This window comes from Zootoca vivipara, chromosome 8, assembly GCF_965207765.1.
Source record: "Zootoca vivipara chromosome 8, rZooViv2.hap1.1, whole genome shotgun sequence".
NCBI lineage: Eukaryota > Metazoa > Chordata > Lepidosauria > Squamata > Lacertidae > Zootoca > Zootoca vivipara.
The window spans coordinates 21,786,662-21,811,424 of NC_142591.1; the positions used below are offsets into that span (position 1 = coordinate 21,786,662).

At 45.9% G+C, this 24,763-nt stretch overlaps 1 protein-coding gene across 1 annotated transcript; it reads right to left on the reverse strand.

Moving 5' to 3' along the window:
* Positions 1-2,448: 2,448 nt before the first annotated feature.
* On the reverse strand, positions 2,449-24,417 carry LOC118090129 (uncharacterized; the record flags this gene model as incomplete). The annotated part of the gene is made up of 4 exons (XM_060278025.2): positions 2,449-4,542; positions 17,234-17,400; positions 20,250-20,383; positions 23,953-24,417. Coding segments are annotated over 4 exons (1,452 nt in total), but the record flags the coding sequence as incomplete, so codon positions are not given.
* Between the last annotated feature and the right edge of the window lie 346 nt (positions 24,418-24,763).

Genomic DNA, 24,763 nt, shown 5'->3' on the forward strand with positions numbered 1-24,763 from the left:
TTATTGTGGTTCTGTTGGTGTCAGCCGCCCTGAGCCCAGTTTTTGACTGGGGAGGGCGGGGTATAAATAAAAATTTATTATTATTATTATTATTATTATTATTATGAACACGGTCTTAACAGTGAGTCTGTGGAGTGACTGTGGAGGCCAATTCTGGATCCACACATCCTTCCACAGTGGGGACATAGGTTTCTGGATGGGAGTTGATTACGGTGAGGGCTTGCCAAACGTGCCTCCCTCTTAGCACCTTTAATCCTGAGTTTGAGCATCAGGCACATATTGGCTAGTGCCCCTTCCCCCTTCCTTTGCAGCCCCAGAGCACTTTTTAACTTTATTTCCTATTTTTATAAGGTGAAGGATGAATACAGTAGGTAGGTAGGTAGTATGCATGTCTTTTTAATAATAGCAAAAAGAGGGTGGGCTGAACAATTCTCACACCTTTTCAATATTTTCCTTGTTAAAGCCAGTTTGTTATTCTACTAAAGAGTGTTTCTGCTGCTATCAGCCTTTGACTTACCAGCTCTTGAAACTGAAAAGCAAATCCCTTCCCTCCTATTTTCACCGTATGAAAGTCCAGCCAGGGAAGGTGGATTGGGCCAAAGGCAGTGATTGGGGCTACTTCCACAGTTGTTCCACAAAACCATTGTCTATGTATGGTCTTAGTGTCAATAGCATCTTCTATGAAATATAATGATGAGGCTCATCTTTTGCCTAGTTCATTGTAACTCCTCCTTTGGCATAACCTATTACTGCAAGCAGGCTAACAATGGGATGATCTTGCATAGGGGTTGGAGTTTTATTTATCCCTGGCAGAGAGTTTGAGAAGTTGTGTAAGAATTAGATGGTTTAATAGATTTATAAGGTTGTCTCTTTCCCATGGAATTGATGCCCTAGTAGTGTTTGACTAATGAGGGATGTTTGTCATGGCTGTCAGGAGCAATTGTGTTTCCAGCTGTCTGCCCTTGCTTGCCTGTGATTCCTTGAATCTTTTGGGGGTTTTTAAGATTCAGAAATCTTCTGTGTGTGCCATTCAGTAAATGCACGTTGCCTTCAAGCAGACCATGCCTGTCTCTCCCAAAATCATATGCCACAGGTGGGCTCTGATTCCTTAATAACAAAAATCAGGAAAGGTCAGCCTTCTGGAGCAGAGAGCCTGGCACTGCTGCTGCATAATCTAATTCAGGAGAGGGTGAATGAATGCAAATTGCAAGACACTGCTTCCATGCTGAGCTATGAATGATCCTCATGCATCGAGCAATTCTATACAGTGGTGCCTCGCTAGGCGAAATTAATTCGTTCCACAGGTCAATTCGTGTAATGAATTTTTCGTCTAGTGAGTCACGGTTTCCCATAGGAATGCATTGAAACTTAATCAATATGTTCCTATGGGCTCGGGGGAACTGGCGGCGGCGGAGCTTGCTCTCTTGGCTCGGGGAAGGCAGACAGGCGCTTGCTCTCTTGCCTGCTTGCCCTCCCTAAGCCAAGAGAGCAAGCGCTGCTGCTGCCAGTCCCCGAGCCGAAGCGCGAGGAACACAGCGGGGATGGGACGGGGCTTGAGAAGCCTCGTCCTCTCCCCGCTGTGTGACGGGGGGTAGCAGAGGAAAGATCCTGCGCTTTCCCCCCACCTCGCCTGCGCTTTGGCTTCCTCGGCGAAGGAAAGCGGGCAGACAGCCCGCCTGCTTGCCTTTGCTGAGGAAGCGGCAGCGGCGCTTTCTCGGCAAAGGCAAGTAGGCGGGCTGTCTGCCTGCTTCCCTTCACCGAGGAAGCGCCGTCCCATGCCGGCAGTGTGCGGCGAGGGAGAGAAGTGCTTCTCCCTCCCGCCTGTCTTCCCAGGCATGGGACGGGGCTTCGAAGAAGGTCTCCGAAGCCCCATCTCATGCCGGCTGTGTGCGGCGGTGTGGTGGCTCTGGGGGATGGAGCTGAAGCGCAGCGGGAGCTGCTTGCCCCTGCCTGTCTTCCCCGAGCCAAGGGCAGCCACCACACCGTCACACTTCGGCTCCGTCCCCCCTGGCAAAGGAAGATCAGCTGACAGCTGATCTTCCTTTGCCACTTTCTATGGCCGCGCTTCGCAAGACGAAGCGGCGCTCATAGAAAACCTTGTCGTCTTGTAAATGCCTCGCGCAACGCAAAACTCTTTCGTCTAGCAAGTTTTTCGTTGTGCGAGGCATTCGTCAAGCGAGGCACCACTGTACATGCAGGCAGAAGGATTTTATCTCAGTGGCAAAGAACATGCAATAGGTTTTTTGCTTCAATCCACAGCACCACCCAGCTTGGGCTGAGAAAGACATCTGGGGTCTTCAACGCCTGAGGAGCCACTGCTAAATAGTCCCAACAATACTGAGCTCGATGGGTAAATCCTATGTTCTGCGAGCCATTTTAATGATTCCCCGTCCTTTCTCTAGTTACAGGTTTGAATCCTTATTGGGAAGGGAGAAAAATATGCACTTATTTATTACAAACACCATTTAATCCTTCTTTTGGCCAAGGCACCAAAAAATATATATCAATAGAAACGTAAAAACAGCCAGTGAGCAGCAATGCATTAAACAGCAGCAATCAAAAACAACACGCAAATAGCAGTGGGGAGTCCTAAAACAACTTGGCAATAAAATCATAGTATTAAAAGATTTCAAAAGCGCAAGAGAGAACAATAAGAAACCCATGAACACAGGTTGAAAAGCATGGCAGAAGGGGAAAATCAGGGGGCGAAAAGTGTCTCCTTGTGGAGGGAGTTCCAAGGGTCTGCTCATGGTTACTCTAAAGTCCCTGCCCTTTTAGTTTAGTGTGCAGATAATCCCAGCTTCCATCTCTAGCAAACTTCCGGTAGGGTTGGAAAAGCTCATGGCTGCAATGCTGGACAGTCAAGTGTTGGATCAGGGATGGGGGGAAACCTGTGATGCTCTGGTTGCTGATGAACTCCCAACTCCTTGACCAGTGGCCGTGGTGGGTGGACCTGATAGGCATTGGAGAGTCCAGCAATATCTGGAGGATGCTAGATTGGAGAAGGCTGTTCTCCAATGTTAAATAACACGTGGTTAGCTAGTAAGCTGTTGGCAATGAATTTCAATCCCAAAAGGAAAGCAATGTCTCTCTCCTCAAGGAATCCATTGCTATGGGATCTTGAGATGGCTGCTAGCCATCTGCTTCCTTTTTATATATAAAAGGCAAATCTTGGGAGGGGAGGTAAAAGCCCATTAATTAAACTTGTGAGCAGTAGTATACCAATGAGTGATAGCTCCAAAAGCAGTATTCTCCCCTCCTTGTGCCATTTCTTAGGCCAGACTGACTACGCTTGGGGACAGAGGAATGAGCCTATAGCCAGAGACTGCATTGGGATTCTGATGAGTGGACCTGAAAGCCCACAATATTCAAAGCAATGTCATTGAGACTATTGCACTCGAGGCCTCCATTCTTCCTTCTCTCTTGGCCAGTGTGCTTTGTAGACCCCAACAGCCCCCTACCTGCTTACCTGCCTTCCTTCAACCCCATTTCCTTAAGTGATCAATTTCCAACCTCTTGTGGGAAGAAGCCCTGTTTCTCCTGCAGGTGCAGTCCGGACGCCTGTCGCAGGAAACCAGCGGTAGCATCACTGAGCCTAGTAAAAGCAGTCCTTATTAGACCAAGCCCCAGCAGCGATGCAATTAGCCCGTTTAAAAACAAGCCAATCAACACAGAAAGGAAATCTAGAATTACTTGCACAAACACTTCCTTTTTTGCACAAAAAATATATATATTATGCTGCCCGACTTAAAAATGCAGTTTGGCAACTGCGATTGATGGATAGTCTAGCTAACTTTCAGCTGCAGGAAAACAATCCATCCCAATGTGTTTCTTCACAGTGTCGTCCTAGCGTTGGCTACACCAGGGTGGCAAAGGTCCTAGCCCCGTCAATGCTTTCTGGCCTCTTGTAGGCCTTGTCTCCCTCGCTGTAGGTCCTTTCAAGGCTGTACTGCACCTTCGCCGCCTGCCTCTGGAACTCCCGTACGCTCCGAATGGTGAGGAAACAGACCACAGCGCTTGGGAAATACAGGCAAGCCACCAGGAGGCCAAAGAGAGCCACAGAAGCATCTCCGCCTTGCACGCTGCAGTTCATGGATGTGTAGCCTCGCCTGGCATAAAGCCTCTCTCTTTTCTTGCACACCTCCGTCGCATTGACTTGCAGGACAAAGTGGAGGTAGAGGCCCACAGCCACTATGTACGCCAGGCAAGCGAGGACATCGAAGACGCATTCCGTGACGAGAAAGCGGACCGAGAGGCGATGGACGGGCTTCCCTCCGGCGACGAGGAAGAGGATGGTAAGGCACAGCAGCGTTAGGCTGAAGGCCACGCCGCCGTAGACGCAAGGAGCTCTCATCTGGTTGAACTGCATGTCCAGGTCCCTCACCTCCTGCAACTCTACCCCTTCAAAGGGGCTGTAGGCGGAATTGATGTTGAAGGAGCCCAGGCCTCCCATGGAGGTGAAGCCGGAAATGGATGCCTGAGCTGCTCCTATGCAGACCAGCACCAAAATGTTAAGTGTGATTTCAACGAACTGCAAGATTCCTGCAGAGAAAGAGAGGGGAGAGTTAATATTCCTTGTATAAATCCATGAATAGTTTTGCTGCAGAAAAACTCATGTCTGTGTGTTTATTTATCGGCTGCCTTTAAGCGTCAAAGCCCTCCTGTAAAATAAAGGACGCAAGCAACGAGGCCATCCATGGGGTAACGTTAACACTAAATCCAAACCACACATAAGACTAAAACATAAATCCAGTTTGGTCAAATATCCCAGTGCCATCATGCAGACTATGGTTACCGATTGATAAAAACCCACCATTTTACCGGAGTGCACAAAGGTTTCTGGGATCTGCAGGGTAGCTGTGTCTCAGGCTTGGATTGCACTCACAGCTCATTGCATGGTAAAATTGTTCCTGACCTGTTGTACTAAAGTTGGAAGGGTTATTTTATAATGGAAAACTGCCCCATATTCTAAGCAAGGAAGATGGTTCTAGCCTAGCCTTCTCCCTGACATCATATGGGAGAAGAGACCTGCAATGGCATATAATTCAACCGGCTGAAGATAAGAAAAGGTAAAGGTAAAAAAAAAAAGGAAAAGGGCCCCTGGACGATTAAGTCCAGTCAAAGGCAATTATGGGGTGTGGCGCTCATCTCATTTTCAGGCTGAGGGAGCCAGCGTTTGTCCACAGACAGCTTTCCAGGTCAGGTGGCTAGCATGACTAAACCGCTTCTGGCACAACCGTGACGGAAACCAGAGCACATGGAAATGCCGTTTACGTTCCTGTCACAGCGATACCTATTTATCTACTTGCACTGGCATGCTTTCGAAGTGCTACCGGTAGGTTGACAGGAGCTGGGACTGAACAATGGGAGCTCACCCCGTCGTGGGGATTTGAACTGCCGACCTTCCGATCAGCAAGCCTAAGAGGCTCGGTGGTTTAGACCACAGCTGCTAGGTGACTATCCAGCCTCTGCTTAAAATCCTCTGCTGAAGGGGAGTTTGTTGCCTTACAGGGCAGGCTGCAGAGTGATGCTTTCTATTGGAAACCATTCAGCGATACAAAACTGCACAAGCCATGGAACAGCTTTACGACATAAGACACTCTTTGTCTTGGGGTCCTTCCTACGAGACCCATGCTGAGCCAAATCTGTAACAATAATGGTAGCTGTTGTCTAAATTTTCCATTCGTCCATCAACAGCCAACTAACTGCATTTAGTCATGCTATGTCTGCAGTTATCACAAGATAGCATGGGCATTTTGAAGCTTTCACCATAGGATAACTTATTTTTTTAATGGCTAAGCAGTTTTTATGTACTTTACTCCCGCACACCACACCACAGCATATTACAAACAAACCCAAATGCAATCACCAAAAGCAACCCAGTTTGCCATAATTAAACAATGGAACAGCAGAGAAAATGTAGATTGCAGACCCAGCCGCTTAAATAACATACAGCTCAGGTTGCTATGTGAAAAGTAACAAATACTAAAGACATAGCAAAAACAAAACAAAAAAGAGTTTTTGTAAGTGTTGAAAGGAGAGAAAGCATTGAGGTGAAGCTGCCTTGTGGTTCCACAGTGTGGATGCTGCCCCTGAAAAAGCTGCTCCATGAGCCCACCCATTGGTGGGATAGAGAATAGGGTCTTCTCAAAGGATCTTGACCAGTCATAGAATCATAGAGTTGGAAGGGACCTTGAGGGTCCTCTAGTCCAACCCGCTGTTATGCAGGAATCTCAACATGCAGTCCCTCATCCAATTTTAAGCGTTGCCAGGCCCTGCTTAGCTTTACAAATGTGCTAGCAGTTTTATTGCTGCACCACTGGGAGGAGTCAGGGTATTGTGTGGGAGAAGGCAACCCTTTAAATCCCTAACAGGTTGTGACTGGGAAAGTTAAAGGGACTGACTGGGCTCAGAAACAACCAGAAACCAATGTAGAGCTAATAATAGAATCGTAGACTTGGAAGGGATCTCAAGAGTTATCTAGTCCAATGCAGGAATTTCAACTAAAGCATCCATGACAGATGACCACCCAACCTCTGCTTAAAAACCTCCAAGGAAGGAAAGTCAACAACCTTCCAAGGGAGTCCGTCCATTCCACTGCCTGACCGCTCTTACTGTCAGAAAGTTCTTCCTGGTGTTTGGTCAGAATCTCCAGTAACTTGAAGCCACTGGTTCATGCCAAACCCTTCAGAGCAGGAGAAAACAAGCTTGTCCATGTGACAGCCCTTTAGATAGTTGAAGATGGCTATCAGCTCTGTCTCCTCATTTCCAGGCTAAATATACCCAACTCCCTCAACCGTTCCTCATAAGGTTTGGTTTCCAGACCCTTAATCATCTTGGTTGGCCTCCTCTGCACAGGTTCCAGCTTGTCAATATCCTTAAAATTGTAATATCGGTCATGTGCTCTGCAAAGCAGGCCTCTGTTGCTGCTCTGGGGACCAGATCCCCCTTCTGCAGGAACTGGAGCACCAGATAAATTTCCTGCCAACAGGATAGAAAATCAAGAGTATGACATTTTCAATGTGAACGGGGCATTTGGGGGTGTGTGTCTTGAATACCCTTTGTCATCCTCTGTAAATTATGCAATATTCACCAATGGTTACTAGCCATAATTGCCTATATGCTGCAAGGTTGCATGTCAGTCGCTGGTGTACAGCAACAAAAAAAGGGGGTTATTGCCTTCATCACGGCATGGTTGTGGGCTTCCCCCAAGGCATTGGTTTGACCACCGTAGGAGTCCAGATTAGGGTTTTAATGCTGTTAGGTTTGACTTCTTGAAATATTCCAGAGTCCAGATTCTCTTAAATGAGAGTGCTCCTACCACGAAACAAGACAAGAGGAGAGGAAGGGGAATCAAATTAGGTCTGCTCGCACACTGTACAGAATTTGAAGAGTCTAGTGTTGTCTGTTTGTCTGAAACAAATAGGCCTTTGCAACAGCCATTTGAAGCCTTTTTAGTACGAAGCTTACAATCCTCCCAGCTGCTAGAAGGGACTTGAGGCGGTTGCCATGCCTTTCAGTGGCAGAACTTCAGTAAAACAGGATGCATGGAGGACCTTCTGAAGTCATTTAAGAACTTCTTCCAAAACAATTTTTGGTGGGGTGAATGATCTCTGCCAGGAGTTCTGAATCAGCACCCACTGGGATTCCAAATGAGGCAAGAGTGTAAGGCCCAAATATTAAGCCATCTCCCCCCCCCAAACACTGATAAAACAGGCCTTGAGTACATTTGACCTACATTATTCCGAGGAGTGTTCTTAGTAAGTTATTTTTGTACTACTGTGCCAGAAAGAGTAAATCAGCGATGGGCGTTTGGGAAGGTGCTATAGCTTAGGCCTTGTGATGCTCGCACAATATAGGCTGGGGCTGCCAACATGGTGTGATTCAGATGCTGCTGCTGCTCCTCCTTTTACCTTAACCACCACCCTGTTCCAGAACTCGCCCTATTAAATACCTTCCAGGCCAACAACACACAAGCACACTACAAGGAACTCATAAGTCACTTACTTTCAGTAGCTAGAAATATCATAACTAGACACGGGAAGGGCCTATCAGTATGGGAAACCACCCTACTAGAAAACTTAACCAACAAACGCAAACTAGCACTGGAACAAGCTACAGCGGATGCCTTCACCCCAGTGTGGTTCCCCTTTATTACACACGCAGCACAACAGGGCAATGGCCTATTCCTTGCAACAGCATATGAATCAATACAACACAACCTTGGGACATAATATAAACACAACCAACCAAGCTTGGGAACCCCTAACCTCTCGCTATATCTACCTACCTACCTACCTACCTACCTACCTACCTACCTACTGTGTATGTATGCATGTATACACACACACACACACAGAGAGAGAGAGAGAGAGAGAGAGGACCTACCATGTGATGCTGACACAACCCTCCCTACACTAAGAATAGACAATAGAACAAAAGAACAATATCCCCATTTCTACCCCTTTCCCCCAACTGAAAGTCGTCTATGACAATAATGTCTCTCACCAAACGTAAATGAACTGTGAAAAAGATTATGAACTGAAAGTGGAGAAAGTGTTTATCTGTTTGCTTTGTAACACAGAAACCCCCAATAAAAAACTTTTTTAAAACAACAACATTATGAACAAACCATGCTGTTGGGTAGAGTGACTGGCCCAAACTCGCCCACCGAGCTTCATGATTGTGTGGAGATTTAGCCCTGGTCTCGCCACATCTCAACTAGCACTCCCAACGGCTACACCAAACTGGCTCTCAGACCACGTTCTTTGACACTGGATATTTTTCCATTTAGGTTTAGTTGCAGAAATGCAGCTTGGTACTCCAGACACAATATCTGGTGTCAAAAAGGGGTTAGGTATACACACAAGTGCAATCTTTCCCCGTTAGTCTGGTATAATAAAGGCCTCTCTCTTAATGCAACTATCTACCTGTTGTGCAACCACATACGCTTAAACCTTTCTATCATAAAAATAGGGGTGCCCCATAGTGATTACTATTCATACCGCATACATCTTAATTGGTTTGCCCTAGCACTCTGGGTAGCTTCCAACATACATTAAATAATAGGGAAAAAAACTTTCCCTATACACGATAGTCTTCAGAAGGCTCAGGGTTGGATAACTCATGCTGGCCACGCCGGCTCCCTTGGCCAGTAAAGCAAGATGAGCGCCGCAACCCCAGAGTCGTCCGCGGCTGGACCTAACGGTCAGGGGTCCCTTTACCTTTAAGGAAAAGTGGGGACATTACAGGATCAAATCAGAAACCAGGATGGCTTCTCTAAATCAGGGACATCCCCGGAAAATAGGGACACTTGGAGGGTCTGCAACCAACTTAGAGACATAAAATATATATCATTAAAGAAGTGGGGAGGGGGAGGCAAGGAACCACTACCACTGTATTTAGAAGAAACACTCTCTAAAGAAACAAAGGTCTTGATTAATCTTCTGAATGTTGGTAGAAATGTGCCCAGGGAGACTTCACAACCTTGCAGTTTGGAAGTTGGAAAAGCCTGAGCAAAACCAGCAGAAAGTCCCTAGTGAGAAGAAAACAAACGAGTATGCTGTAAATTTGTATTGTGGAAAGCTAATTAACTTCTCTATGCCCCTCCTCAAATATAAAGGAAGACTCAATGGCTGCAGAAAGTAAGTTTTAAATGCAGTTATGCACAGTGCAAGTAAATGACCAAGGCTTCCCTAAAGCAATACCAATTACTTACTTAGCCACTTGGGGGCAGGTTATACTGCATAGTTTGATCTCCAGCACCACCTAACCGCCTTGTGTTCTGCTTCCTGTGGAGGAAGCCTCCCTTACTAGCAGGCGAGGCTCCCAAATACCTGCACGCTTGGGCGGAAAGTCTGCGCAGGTGGAATGACACAAGCAAGCAGAAGGCTGACTCCACTCAAAACTAGCCCAGAGTAAGGGGCATTTGGGTTGCAGCTTTAGTCTGGATCCAAGATTTTGTATACTTACAGGAATGCGTAGGCGATGCCAACAATCCCAAGCAATCTGAAATGACCCAAAATACAAAACCTGGCTTCCCTGAAGGCCTGCAGAGTTTGACCTCTCGCAGAGAGATTTTTAACAAAGTGCACCACCTAGAAGTTAACTGCCGGATGTACCTGCCTTCTGTTTTGCTTCCTGTGGAGGAAGCTTGGAAAACCTGTATTGTATTTATATGAGCTGCTGCAAAGTGAGAGGAGGCAGTCAGTTGCTTGGTTTGTTTTATCATATTAGGGCAATGTTTGTATTAGGCCTGCGTACCTTCATAGATGTGCCTGAGTTCTCTACAACTCGAGCAGTGGATGTTTTTATTTATTTTAAAAAGGGAAACTTTTTTAAAAAAATTATCCAGTTGGACTCCTTTCCTCCAGCTTAAGTTTCTACCCTCCCTTTTATACTTATCCTAAGTATAGACCAGGTCCAATCACCGCGCCCACTGCCTTAAGATGCATAAATATATATAGGTAAAGGTTAAGGGACCCCTGACCATTAGGTCCAGTTGCAGATGACTCTGGGATTGCGGCGCTCATCTCACTTTACTGGCCGAAGGAGCCGGCATACAGCTTTCGGATCATGTGGCCAGCATGACTAAGCTGCTTCTGGCGAACCAGAGCAGTGCACGGAAACGCCGTTTACCTTCCCGCCGGAGTGGTACCTATTTATCTAGTTGCACTTCGTGCTTTCGAACTGCTAGGTGGGCAGGAGCTGGGCCCGAGCAATGGGAGCTCACCCCCGTCACAGGGATTCAAACTGCTGACCTTCTGATCGGCAAGCCCTAGGCTCTGTGTTTTAACCCACAGCACCACCCACATCCCTTTTTTTTATTATATGCTTGAGTCCAAAACAGAGAAATTCTGGGTAGATGAGTCTGCAGGAATGTCAAGGTGCTAATATTACAGAGAAGGGTAGGTCTTCAGCCCATGTCCCTGTTGATCCTCCTTAGTTGCTTGGCAATACCTGCAAACACCTATCCAATACTGTGGTCGCAAAGCAGTAACGAAAATGTAAGCTAAGTTTGATATACAGTGGTACCTCGGTTTAAGTACACAATTGGTTCCGGAGGACTGTACTTAACCTGAAGCGTACTTAACCTGAAGCAAACTTTCCCATTGAAAGTAATGGAAAGTGGATTAATCCGTTCCAGACGGGTCCACGGAGTACTTAAACGGAAAGTACTCAAACCAAAGCGTACTTAAACCGAGGTATGACCGTACTTATTACTATTATTATATATATATAGCAGCACACTGAAGGGGGAGGATTTTTCCACTCTAAAAGCAGCCACGTGAATAAGGCTAAAGTGAGCATTCTAGCTAAATGCAAACCTAGCTGACCTCAGATATGTGCTGTTGCACGCGGCTGAGGTCATCTCCCAAACACCATCGTGGCCCTCAATGGGTTTATTGGGTCCCTTGGGACAGAAGTGACTTGGCCACTGTTCCCCATGCTCTGGTAGCCTCCAGGCTGGACTATCCCAATGCACTCTACGTGGGGCTGCCCCTGAAGACTTTTCAGAAGCTTCAACTGATCCAAAATGCAGCCACCAGATTATTGGTTGCTCACATAACCCCTGTTTTGAAACAGCCTGCACTGGTGGCCAGTGCATTTCACATTATGTAAGGTTTAAGGAAAATCTTAAAAATAAATTGTAGGAGGGTGGTAAGGGACGTGAGGCTACCAATAGCAGCCAGCCAGCATGTTGCCCTATCTTACTTCTTTGAGCCTCAGTTGAGAGGAAATGTGGTTCGGTTTTTCTTTTACCTGGAGTCCCAAGAGTTATGGGGTCTCCTCGACTTCTTCCACCCTGCCTGTTAGTCCTCGCCTCTTCTCACACTCCTGTAACTTTTCTCCGAAGGCCGATTCCCCAAAGAGGGCAACACAAAACTGAACAGCATCCCTTACTAGCAGGCAAGGCTTTCATCTACCTACACGTTTGGCCAGAAAGTCTGTACAGGTGAAGCAAGGAGAAGGAAGTCTCCACTCAAAACTAGCCCAGGCTAAGGGGCACTTGGATTGCAGCCTTGGTCTGGATCCAAGCCTGTCTCAGCTGTATTCTTACAGAAATTCTTACGATCCCAAGCAATCTGAAATGACCTAAACTACAAGACGATGCTAGCTTCCCTGAAGGTTACAGAATCCAACGGAAGGCTTCTTTGCTCCTCCAGCTCAAAATGAGTTCAACTAAGGCCTAAGCATGCCGTAACAATAGTTCCAATATTCACCCCACAGCGATTTTTATCGGTATCAAAACACTTGCCCGATTCATCAGAGAGAAGTAACAAAGATGCTGTGTACTATGAGGAGTGGAATTTAGAGGATTTTAAAGGGAAACCCGAAAGCGCTGAAGCTGTGGTTGTGAGGGAGGACCCTAGAGGAGCAGTGCTCAAAAGGAATGAAGGAAACAATATTTAGTTATTTTCACAATATCCTGGCTTTCCTCAGAAGACCTAAAGGCAGCATTCATGGGTCTCTCTCTGGCTCGGAGGACTTTCGTCACTGGAATTGAAGAAAGAAAGAAAATTCTCCATCCAAGAGCCCTTTCAATTCCCTTTTTAAAAAGCAGCTGAATTAGGCTAGTTGAATTATCTTTTTGCCCCTGAGCACTGTACTGGGATGAGGGTGTGTGTGTGCAATGGAAGACAAGATAGGAGAAGGTTGCGGAAATCTAGGAAAAAGATGTTCAGGGCATGGACCGTGGTTTTTGCTGAGATGATGGAAGAGGAAGAGCCGTATTTCTGCAGCTTTGTAAAGGGAGAAGGGGCATAAATCAGTAACAAAGGGAATACAGGAGACAAGGGGGAGAAAGTGGTCAAAGATAAAGCCAAGGCTACATGCCTATGAGAAAGTTACATTTCCATACCTCCTTTCATCAGAGAATAAAATAAAAATACAGTAACCATCTAGTACCCTATGAGGGTGGATCACAAATTAAACAAAACAAGGGAATAAGCACAACATGTATGTATATATATATATGTATATATATGTGTATGTGTGTATGTATATGTGTGTGTGTATATATATATATATATATATATATATATATATATATATATATATGCTTTCTACATGCAGGGAAATATCTCCTAAGTTAGAAATATAGAGATGCTAGCATGTTTCCCTAACTCCATTAAAAAGCAAAGCAAAACCCTGAAACATAGATAAATGCATATTGTATTTATATGCACAGTCCATTCTCATATATTTGCAAGTCACAGAATTTGATTGTTTTTTTAAAGGCAGAGATCTGGTTCGTTTTGACGCAGCACCTTGATCCCAAAAATAAGGATGCACTTCTTCTTAGGACAGTATGACCTCTGTTCCAGTTCCTTTAAGATTCTGATTAAATGTTCTGGTTGTTGAGCGGGGACGGGGAAGAGTAGCTTTCAGACACACATGAATTTATGCTGGTTTATTAATGCATGAGCATATCCAGGGGGAAGGACCGGGATGGGGGGGGGGAAGGAATCACTTTATAGCTATATCCTAATTTTATTTGCTGATGGGATTCAATTTAGTCTCTTGCTAATTTGCAAATGGGAAGTGCCCTTGTTGGAGGCACACAGGTGACACTGAAGACAGAAGGCAGGGGACAGCCGTGGTCAAGGAAGCAAGGTGCTTGCTTTGTGAAGGAAGAATGGCAAGGAAGCTGGCACATATGTGTGTGAGTGAATAATCTGGAAGTGCCATATTATTATTATTAACAACAACAACAACAGGAGATGTCAGAGATTAAACATGGGGACTTCTGCATGCAAGGAAGGTCTTCCCCCAAGTCATTTCAGCGGGGGCATTCACACAACAGAATTATTCTATACACATTTATTCAAACTTAAGTTCCATTGAAATCAATGGCACTTACTCTCAGGTAAGCAGACACAGGACTGTAGCCTCAGAATCAGAAAATGTCTGCAGAACTGACTACAATTATTTGGCTAATGGTAACAATTTGGTCGTTTTGTAAAATGCCATCCTATTTCAGTGTTTAGCTCTCTCTGCAATCCTTTTCAAGACCAACTTTTACTCTTTCAAGATCACAATATTCCCTGAAGGCTATCCCCCCCCCCTTTTTTCTGTCAAACTATTGAAAGAGTTCCATTTATTCTTGCCTTCCACCTGTAAAGCACACTCAAGTTTGTGCTCATTCTATCAAAAAGAGGTTCTCCGAGTAAACATAATTGACATATGCTTGACTTTATGAAACAATTAATCTCTCTCTCGGTAGATCTAGTTGTTCAAACATGGAAAGCAATGCACCATTTAAAACACACACACACTCCTACCTGTAGACTGAAATAGCTAAAAATGGTACTGAAAAACAGCAAGACCACTTTATCAAGTCCAGAGGTCCACCTCTAATAAGGTCTAGGCATACCACTGATGGAAAAATTTACTGGGTATTTTAGTATGCCAGATGAATTCATATTAGCCACAAAAAGGTCTTCTTACCCATTTGATATCTGATTGTATCCACAGGGAGAGCTATTTATTAGGTAGCTGGATAATGCGGATCCACAGCACAAGTCTATACAGGTGTGCTCAGAAGTAAACCCCATGTACTGCAGCCTACGACAAACATCACATTTCTGTATGGTCATGAGAACGTGATAATGCTTAGCAAATCAGATAACTCCTCTCTGGTTGCAGCTGCTCTCCAATGACATTAAGGGTGCTTCCAGGAGAACAGGTGTTTGATATTGCAGACAACTTATTTTATCAGATTTTCCACATAAAGGGTAAATCCGTATTGGGGAAGGAAAGACAGGCTGGTATTTAGATACCAATCACGTTTTTTAGGACGCTGCAAAAAACTTTCATGCAAGAAGGAGCACTGATCCCAAAATCCACTTCTGTGTGGAAGCACCCTAAGCAGCTACCATATCGCAAAAGGTTGCCAAATCCACACTTCAACTGCTTTTTGTTTTGCTTCAGGGCCAGGTAGGTCTGATTCAGACATTCATTCCTAAATACTCACAGGAGTTGTCCTCCCCAGTTGGTTGGAATTTCTAGGAATCCGATCCACCGCATTCTTAATATTCGACAGCGAAAAAGAAGCCAGCTTGTTTACCTTCACCCCCACCTTGTCCACTCTCCAGGAAGTGAGGAAGAAAGAGGAGAAGCTACCACCTACCTCTACCCAACAGTAAACAACCTTATGGGTGTTTCTTTAAAGCTCAATATTTGCATAGGCCGGCCCTGTCATTGGATAGAGTGAGGCATCTTCCCCAGGCAGCTGATATTGGGTGCCACGAGGGCAGTACATTTAAATAGTTATTTAATTTATTAATGGTGCATTGTTACCGCTAGCAAGGAATGTGGGGGAGAGGGGTTTGTGGGGTTTTTTTTCCATCAGGTCCCAGAATAACTCAATTGATCTTGGGGGTGTAGGTGCCATTTGCCGCAGGCAGCAAAATTTATTGGGCAGGCCCCGATACAGGATGATCACAAGAAGATAAATATGTACTTTTAAAAAAAGATGACCACAACTTCTGAGGACCCAAGCAAGAGCTTGATTGCGCTGGGGTGGGGGCAGGAAGCAGAAAACAGCTTGTAATTCTCTTTAGTTTCCTCCTGCCAAGTGAGCATGCTGGTTAGAAGCCAAGGCCACAAGCCTTTTTAGTTGGCAGTTCCATTGAACAAATGGAACCCACTTGTAAATAAATACAATAAAGCCCAAGAAGTGGGCAGCTCTTGCTTCCGTTGAGAAGGTCCAAGGGGAGAATTTGGGGAGAGGACAATAAATGCCTGAATGCCTGTTAATAAGCTCAGAATGAGCTGCAGGAAACTTCACTTTGCTGTATACAGCTTGAGATGCCTTGATGTCATATAACATTAACAAACTGACAAGGAAAAAGTAGCCACACACACAAAATGCCGACGTTCAGCTGCTGCCGGAAGCTGAACTTCACTTTGGCTGAGGTCACACTTCAAAAAGGGCAAAGGGAGTGGAAGGCTGAATTTAATGCATGAACTAAAAATAGCTGGCAAAATCCGAAGCTGAAAGGATTCTAGTGAGATATATTTAAAATAGTCCTATGAGGTGAATTTTTTTAAGAAGCTCGTGATGATTTATTTTGCTGAGGTGTGGGGTGGAGAATCAGTATCCTAAAGGTTCTCTCAAGCTTACAACTCGCGACACAATCTCATAAATTGCGTTATGTGCCGAGAATGAAACACAAGTCACGAAATGTTGAAATCTGGCTACTGTGCTGGAAACTGAATGTTGAGTAAATTTGGCCGTGCGTAATCCAAGGTAAGGGACCCAGGTGGCGCTGTGGTTAAACCACTGAGCCTAGGGCTTGCTGATCAGAAGGTCGGCGGTTCGAATCCCTGTGACGGGGTGAGCTCCCGTTGCTTGGTCCCAGCTCCTGCCAACCTAGCAGTTCGAAAGCACGTCAAAATGCAAGTAGATAAATAGGAACCGCTACAGCGGGAAGGTAAACGGCGTTTCCATGTGCTGCTCTGGTTTGCCAGAAGCGGCTTTGTCATGCTGGCCACATGACCTGGAAGCTATACACCGGCTCCCTCGGCCAATAATGCGAGATGAGCGCGCAACCCCAGAGTCGGTCACGACTGGACCTAATGGTCAGGGGTCCCTTTACCTTTACCTTTAATCCAAGGTAAGCATTTAAAGGTGTGCTTCATAGCTTCAGACTGAGCACCTGTTTCCAAGAAACGGAGCCAAATACACAACACTGTTAAAAAACAGGCTGTGATGGCCAAGGTATCATTCTCCATTGCCTTTACAACTTTTGGCTAGGAATTTGGGAAAGGGGACACATACTGTTATTTAATCCCAAGAAATGAAATCGGCCGAGTATCATGATTATCATCCTTTCAGCAAGGGCACTGAAACATGTAGTCATGCTGGATTCTCCAAATAATGGAAAAAACTGAAACATTTGACTCCTTGGGGTCACTAAAGATGTATGTGAAAACCTGTGGCTCTTTAAACCTTTATCAATAACTATTTGATATGCTAGGAGATTGCTAGCCAGGTGTGGTCAGTAAGTGCCCCCATTTGTTATAAAATTGGATTTGGCTGCAAGCTGTGAATTTAAATTACTTGATCTCCTCCTGTTCTTTTGTTCTGCCTGAGGAAGAGTTCAGAGGAAGCTGAAACCTCTTATTCTTTCTGCTCCCCCAACAAAAGATCCACTTATACTCCTCTTTAAAAAACTTTGTGGCTCAAAGGATGCAATTGAGTGGAGTAAGACAAATGTTTGCATACCTCTTCTTGAACACAGGTTTGAGCACTTCTCAGAAAAAGTCTCTTTTCGAGGATAAAACAATGGGGGTGAAGAATCAACGTATTCCTGAGCTGTTCCTGGGTTGTTTTGGTGAGGGTCTGCAAAAGCTGTGGGATATCTAGGGTTTCCCGTTGTTCCTTCTGATGACCTGCAGGTGGAGAGGAATAAAGAACTGATAGCTTAATCATTGCCTTCTTAAAACTTACTTTACTTAAAAGTGATTTCTATGCCACTTTTCAAGGTCACAGATTCTCCCATATGTTCCCAATACTCCCTGTATCGTTTGAAACCCTGCTCCGGAATCCTCTGCGGTCCAACACCGAGAGGACATCAGCAAAAGCGGGGACATCTCAGTGATGGCACCACACTGTGGAATGCCCTTTCAGTGGAGACTGGACACACCTGAAGACTTCTTATGGTTTTAAATAGTTGAAAAGGTAAAGGGCCCCTGGAGCAACTATGGGGTTGCGGCGCTCATCTCACTTTCAGGCTGAGGGAGCTAGCGTTTGTCTACAGACAGCTTTCCGGATCAGGTGGCCAGCATGACTAAACCGCTTCTGGCACAACGGAACACCGTGACAGAAACCAGAGCGCATGGAAACGCCGTTTACCTTCCCGCCTCAGCGGTACCTATTTATCTACCTGCACTGGCATGCCTTTTAATTGCTAGGTTGGCAGAAGCTGGGACAGAGCAACTGGAGCCCCCATCGCGTGGATTCGAACTGCCGACCTCCTGATCAGCAAGCCCAGGAGGTTCAGTGGCTTAGACCACACCGCCACCCGTGTCCCCTTTTAAATAGTGGTAGGCAACCCCTAACCCACCTAATTAGGGCTGGTAGACCCTACTTGGCCTGTGAGGCCATTTTTTTTTGCAAGCCATGCCCTGCAAACATGTCAGGTGTGGGTCAGTTGAAGACATGGCTCCCTGCTGAAAGATGAGTTTGCAGGCACTGCTGATAAGTGGTACCTGTAAATTCTTGTTTCTTTGCAAGCACTGACAATCGGCTGATCCCCAGCCCTTGCAAAGAGCTATGCCTTTGCTTGCATGGTTTGATTTAAATTGTTTCGACTGACATGATGTTGATGTCAGGTTGTTGACAAGCAGGTGGCCCCATCCACCTGTCTAAATATAATGTGGGACTTGGAAGGGGCTGAACCACCTGGCCTGCTTGTCTGGAAGCTGTTCTTCATCCAAGATTATGAGCACTTGGGTGATTTAAGGTGGTCTTCAGCAGTAAATAAATAAATCTCTCTCATTGTTATGAATATGTAAAGGCCATTTCCTTTTTGTGTGTCTTCACTTAGGTTTTGGGTTTTAACACGGAATATTAACAAGGCTCTGTGCATGGGGGGGGGTAGTTCCCCATTATTTAAAAGGTACTATTAACAGCATTTTAGGTTCCATAACAGCTATCATGTTTGCCCTTGGTCATATAGGTTACTACAGCCCTGCAAACTTGTTTTCAAAGTTTACTGAATTACTGACCTTAACGCTGCCAGACTGTTACTGGCTTTCGCTTAATGTTCTTCGGATTTCTTATTTTAATTATTATTCCAACCCTAAGCCAGCATTTATTCACTCAATTAGATTTTCCAGTCCTAGCATCTTTTGCATTCATCTGTTCTCATTGGCAGAATTACAAGTACACCAATGCAACTGTAATCAGCAGACATTAATTACCGTGGTCCTGCATACGAGCTACACTGTCACCAATTAGAAGCATCACCCATTTTGCCACTGGCTTTTCTCTTCTAATGAATATGATCTATAGGAACAAATTAATCAATTGGTTGTAGGCATAGGTGCCAAGATGTTAAAGTCTGGCAAGGCAGTAACCCTTTCTCCCCACCCCACCCCTTGACCTTTAGGTTTTGTGTTTTGTGCACTGAACAGCTGTACAACGTAAGCTGTGTGATTTACAAGTCTTTCTACTAAACAGAGAGCAACAGCAATGCAGCTGCCTCCCTCTTTTAAACAAGCCACATGCCAGAAAATAAGAGTGACGGTGATCACAAATGTGAGCTCTGTCCCAACAACCATGGTGGTTGGCTGTTTTTCCAGAACCAAGTTGATCTGTCCTCTCTAGAGAAAAGAGTGTTCCAGGAAGACTTTGAAATTGCCTCATTTAAACGCTTGACCAAACTGCGGGAGGCAGTGGAAGACAGGAGTGCCTGGCATGCTATGGTCCATGGGGTCACGAAGAGCCGGACACGACTAAACGACTAAACAACAACAAAGATTTGATGCTGATGCTGCTGCTGCTGCTGCTGCTGTGTGTGGTGTGTATGCTTTAGAACAGGCATCCCCAAACTCGGCCCTCCAGATGTTTTGGGACTACAGTTCCCATCATCCCTGACCACTGGTCTTGTTAGCTAGGGATGATGGGAGTTGTAGTGCTAAAACATCTGGAGTTTGGGGGTGCCTGCTTTAGAATAATGCAGCCTCATTAGTAGATTGTAAAGAGAGGGAGGGCATATTTTTAATGCAGTGTCCCTCCCCTCCCCCATGGAAGTATCTAAATGGACGCTCACATGAATATTAATAAGCCAGCAAAATATAACCATGACTTTGTATTGTGTTGCACTGGAATGTTCTCAAATGGCTCAGCTACTCCTTTATTAAAAGGAACCAAAAAATACGAGCGAGTGCCAATTTATGTGTGTGCACAGGACAGCAGCCTCAGTCACCTTCGTTCATAAGAATGCCATCCTTTCCTAGTACTCAGAACTATTGTAATGTCATGCATGGAAAGATACTGGAATGAGTTGTTACTCCCTGTCCCCATGGTGATGCCTTTTCTGACTTGGATATCATCCATGAAGATGGCGCCATCTGCAATACCCTTAACAAACTACAGCTCCCAGGATGCTTTGGGGGAAGCGACGGCTGTTTAAAGCGGCATGATGCACCCCAAAGAGTGGGAGAAATATGACATACTGTGCGTTATTTGGCTTTCTGCTTCCTGACTGTGTCCCGTTTTCATTTTTTAAACTTACCTTCCATTTGAAGGATACGGTTTCCTATTTCTTTCTTCAATATATCGGCTGGACCTTGGACTCTCCCTCTGTCTGTAATCTGTATCGTGACGAGGTCTCTCCGAGTGAGGCATCTTCTGCCTTGCTGAAGTTGTCTGCGGGTATAGAAAACACAAAATCTGTTGATTCAATTGGCTGAATGACTAGCGTTTGCAAAACAACATTACATTTACAGTCATACCTCGGTTTAAGTACGCTTCGGTTTGAGTACTTTCAGTTTAAGTACTCCGCAGACCCATCTGGAATGGATTGATCCACTTTCCATTACTTTCAATGGGAAAGTTCGCTTCAGGTTAAGTACGCTTCAGGTTAAGTACAGACTTCCGGAACCAATTGTGTACTTAATTATTATTTTATTTATTTATTTATTTATTTATTTATTTATTTATTTATTTATTCCCCGCCCATCTGGCTGGGTTTCCCCGGCCACTCTGGGCGGCTTTCAACAAATATAAAAATACATTAAAATATCACAGATTAAAAACTTCCCTAAACAGGGCTGCCTTTAGGTGTTTTCTAAATGTCAGGTAGTTGTTCATCTCCCTGACCTCCGATGGGAGGGCGTTCCACAGGGTGGGCGCCACTACCGAAAAGGCCCTCTGCCTGGTTCCCTGTAGCTTTGCTTCTCGCAGTGAGGGAACCGCCAGAAGGCCCTCGGCGCTGGATCTCAGTGTCCGGGCTGAACAATGGGGGTGGAGACGCTCCTTCAGGTATATAGGACCGAGGCCGTTTAGGGCTTTAAAGGTCAGCACCAACACTTTGAATTGTGCTCGGAAACGTACTTAAACCGAGGTACCACTGTATTAATAAGGAAGACAAAGGAGGTATATGTGGGGGTGGGGTGGGGCAGCTAATTCCATGTAAGCAAATTGCAACTGTAGTCTTTTTAAAGCTTGTGGTGTCATATGTGTTAAAGTGAGCAGAGAACCTACCAAGCCCTCAAAGGTAAAAAAACAACAACCCTCATATAGACTGAAGCTGTGAAAGTTAGGAAAAAGCTAATGGGGGAAAATAAAGAGAAATACTAAAAACAAATGGAGGGGGAAATCCTGCTTTATTTTAAGCATCAGCAAAACCCATACATGGAAATGAAATGAATAGAGAACTCTATACCCAGTTCCAAAATAATTCATTTAAAATGTGCAACCATCACAAACAATGATAAAAACCTACTGTATTTTTCTGTGTATAAGACGCCCCAATGTATAAGACATTTTTTAAAACCCAAAATTAAGAAGTTTAGCTTTTTGGGGGTGGGGGAGGTCACTTCTGCCAATTGCTCACCCGCCTGTCTGCCACTGACGATCGCTTGCCACAGCCACTGACGATCACACACCTCGCTGCAGCCGCCAATTGCCTGCCTGCTCACCGCCACCAACAGCCTACCCACCCACTTGCTGCAGCTGCGAATCGCCTGCCCAATTGCCACAGCCAATTGCCAGCAGGCCTTGCCGCAGCCACCAACCACCTGCCCAGTCGCTGCTGCGAATCTCCTGCTTGCTGCTGCCATTAATCGCACGTCCCCCCTCTGCATTCACTATCCATGTATAAGACGACACCCTATTTTTGCCTATTTTCAAGCAAAAACCATTGTCTTATACATGGGAAAATACAGTAATTCCCAGAACTGCAGCTTCTTTAATTCTGTACCTCCCCCCCCCCCGAAAGTACAGCTCACCACCAGTTTACTTTCTTCAGCACAGCCAGCTAAAATCTTCTACAGACTGGTTCATACATGCACATCAATAACTTGACCGTCAGCTAAATTGCAGTTAAATGGGCGAAGCCATTCAGTTGAAAAGGGCCGTATCTGAGGTCACACAAGCTACTGTTTACAGTCTTCAAGGTAGAATGACTCGTTCACATATACAAGACATACATAAAACTCTTTTCTCATGGGCTCCACCAGGCAGAGGGCCTTCTTGGTAATGGCACCCACCCTGTGGAATGCCTTCTCATCAGATGTTAAGAAGATGAGTAATTATATACCAGTAACACTTAGTAAACATCTGAAGGCAGCCCTGTGTAGGGAAACTTTTTAAGGCTTAATGTTTCACTACGTTTTTATATATGCTAAAAGACGCCCAGAGTGGCTGGGGCAACCCAGTCAGATGGGTGGGGTATAAATAATAAATAAATCATCATCATCATCATCACATGGGGAGTTAAAGCCTGCTGCGCTTGCTGCTGTAGAAACTAAGGAATTGTTTTGTTTTGGGGTTTTCCATTAGTAACAAAAAGCATGCACTGTATCAGGGTAGTTGGATAGAAAGGACAGATGGAGGAGCCAGGGAGTTGGGTGGAGGAGCCAGGATTCCAACCAATGAAGTCTTCTTCCAGCCACTCCTGTTGTCACAGATCTCTGTCTTGCCTTATACCCCTCAGACAGACACGAGTTCACCCAAGGGCCTCTGTTATGGAGCTGCGGCTTTAAGCAAGGGCCCAAGTTCAAAAACGAGCAATTGCGACAGGAAAATAGGAAGCTGCTAATTATACAGAATCTAAGACTAAGTCAATTCTGTCCAAGCTGATCAGTAGTGATGCTCCAAGATCAATTCCTGGGTATTGAACTTGGGACTTTTTTTGCATGCAAAGCAGGTGCTCTGCACTGACCTATGGCCCTTCCCCCAATGATGGGAGAAGCTGCCTTCTTCCTTCTACGCAAGAGCTCCAAGAATGCTGCCCTGCCCTGCCCCTGGCAGTTCGGATTGCAGGCTTACCCCCCCCCCCAAGTCTGCAAATAAGACTTCTTTGCAAAGTTGGGTTTGTTGAGTTTTAAGAGTGCAAAAAATAAATATGTAAATGCATCCAGTTTTGTGTTGTTTTTTTTGAGGGGGAGGAGCCGCTCTCTCCTTCTCATTCTCTGCAATCCAAAAGCCTACCCGAAACTCCCAAAAGAACTCTTCCCAGTTGCAGGAGGAGGGGGCACAATATTTAATGGGATCCCAGTTGTGTAGACACAGTGAAGTGTCAGGTGTCTATTGGCATGGGTAGGGCTGCTACCTTTGTTGTGGGAAAATACAGGACAGGGTGGGGCAGTTGGAGGGGAGATTCCCCCCCCCAATCTGATGTTGAAGTGACTTCAAAGCAACCCATTACAATCTATCGCAGCCTAACAGGGTGGGCATGGGTGTAGTAAAGGGGGGTGTTGCCCCCCTAAATCGTAAAAAATCATTGAAAAGCATCAAAAATACTAAATTAACCGAGGTTCTAATCCTCCCCCTAGCAGAAGACTGTCCCCCCGCCGCCGCCGCACCCCCCAAAAGAAAACCTGCCTCCCTTAATGTCCTCTTTTATGGGGGATTTTTACCCGTGATCTCCCCCCCCCCCAAAAAAACTCACCTCAACTAATTTTGAGAGTGATCTCGTTTACTGTGTGTAACCTGTGCTGAAACCTTTCAAAAAACCTGCGTTTGGAGAGGACCCCTAACTTGCCAGAGACTGAGAGAGAGCTGAAACACAATACTGTTATCAATGCAGGACGCAGCATTTCACACTGAAATACAGGTGGCAACCCTAATAGCGGAGAGGAGGCTGGCATGAAATCCCCGAACCTCAAACTGGGAGGGAATTTGCAAAGGTTTTGGGGACCCGCCCGCCTGCTCTGAAACCACACTGGTTTCCACATGGTTTGGCGTATATCTCCCATTTCCCTGGGACTCACCTCTGCGCTGGGAACGAGATTCCTCTGCAAGGCCCTTCCAACAAGCTCAGGACCTTTGCGCCGTCGCTGGAGGCTCGTCGGAAGAGAATTCGGGCTGGAAGTGGGCGAAGGAGCCTCCTCTGTTTCCTCCCGAGAGGCTCTCCGGAGACCAGCAGGGCGGCATTTCCTTGTTTTCTTTGTGTGTGTGAGAGAGAAGGGGGGCAGAGAGAGAAAGAAAGGAGGGCGGCGGAGGGGGCTGGCGGGAAGGGGAGCGCGCGCAGGTAAGGAGCTCGCCCGGGTCCCGCCCCCCGGCTCTGCTTCTTCCTCAGGGGAGAGGCGGGTTTCGCTTGGCGCCGCCCGGAGTTTCACCGGCTCTCGAAGCTCCGAGAGGAGTGACCTGCGGAACCTGAAGGCAGCTGCGGGAGGGGGCGGGCCCAGGAGGACGGAGGGGCGCGGCCGGCGAGGGGCGAGCGGGTGGGGGCGGGGAAATCAGCCCCAGGAAAGGGAGCAGGTGCAGCAAAAGGGCGAGGCTCCTGTGCAGAAAGGGGGTTTGCAAGAAAGGCAATGCAGGTGGGGAACGCACCTGTGGGGAGAACGTGGCCCTCAGAGAGAGAGAGAGAGAGAGAGAGAGAGAGAGAGACGTCTGAGAGCAAAAAACCGAAGAGCTGATTTATGAATTGCTTCCCATAAAGCGATTTAACGCGGGGTGGGATTCGACATTGCAACGGCTCCATTTGCCCAAGCATTGTAGTTTGCTAGGTGCAATGATTCTCCACAACAAGCCATAAGTCCAGATCTTCAGGAAATGTTTTATGTTCCCTTGATACGTGTC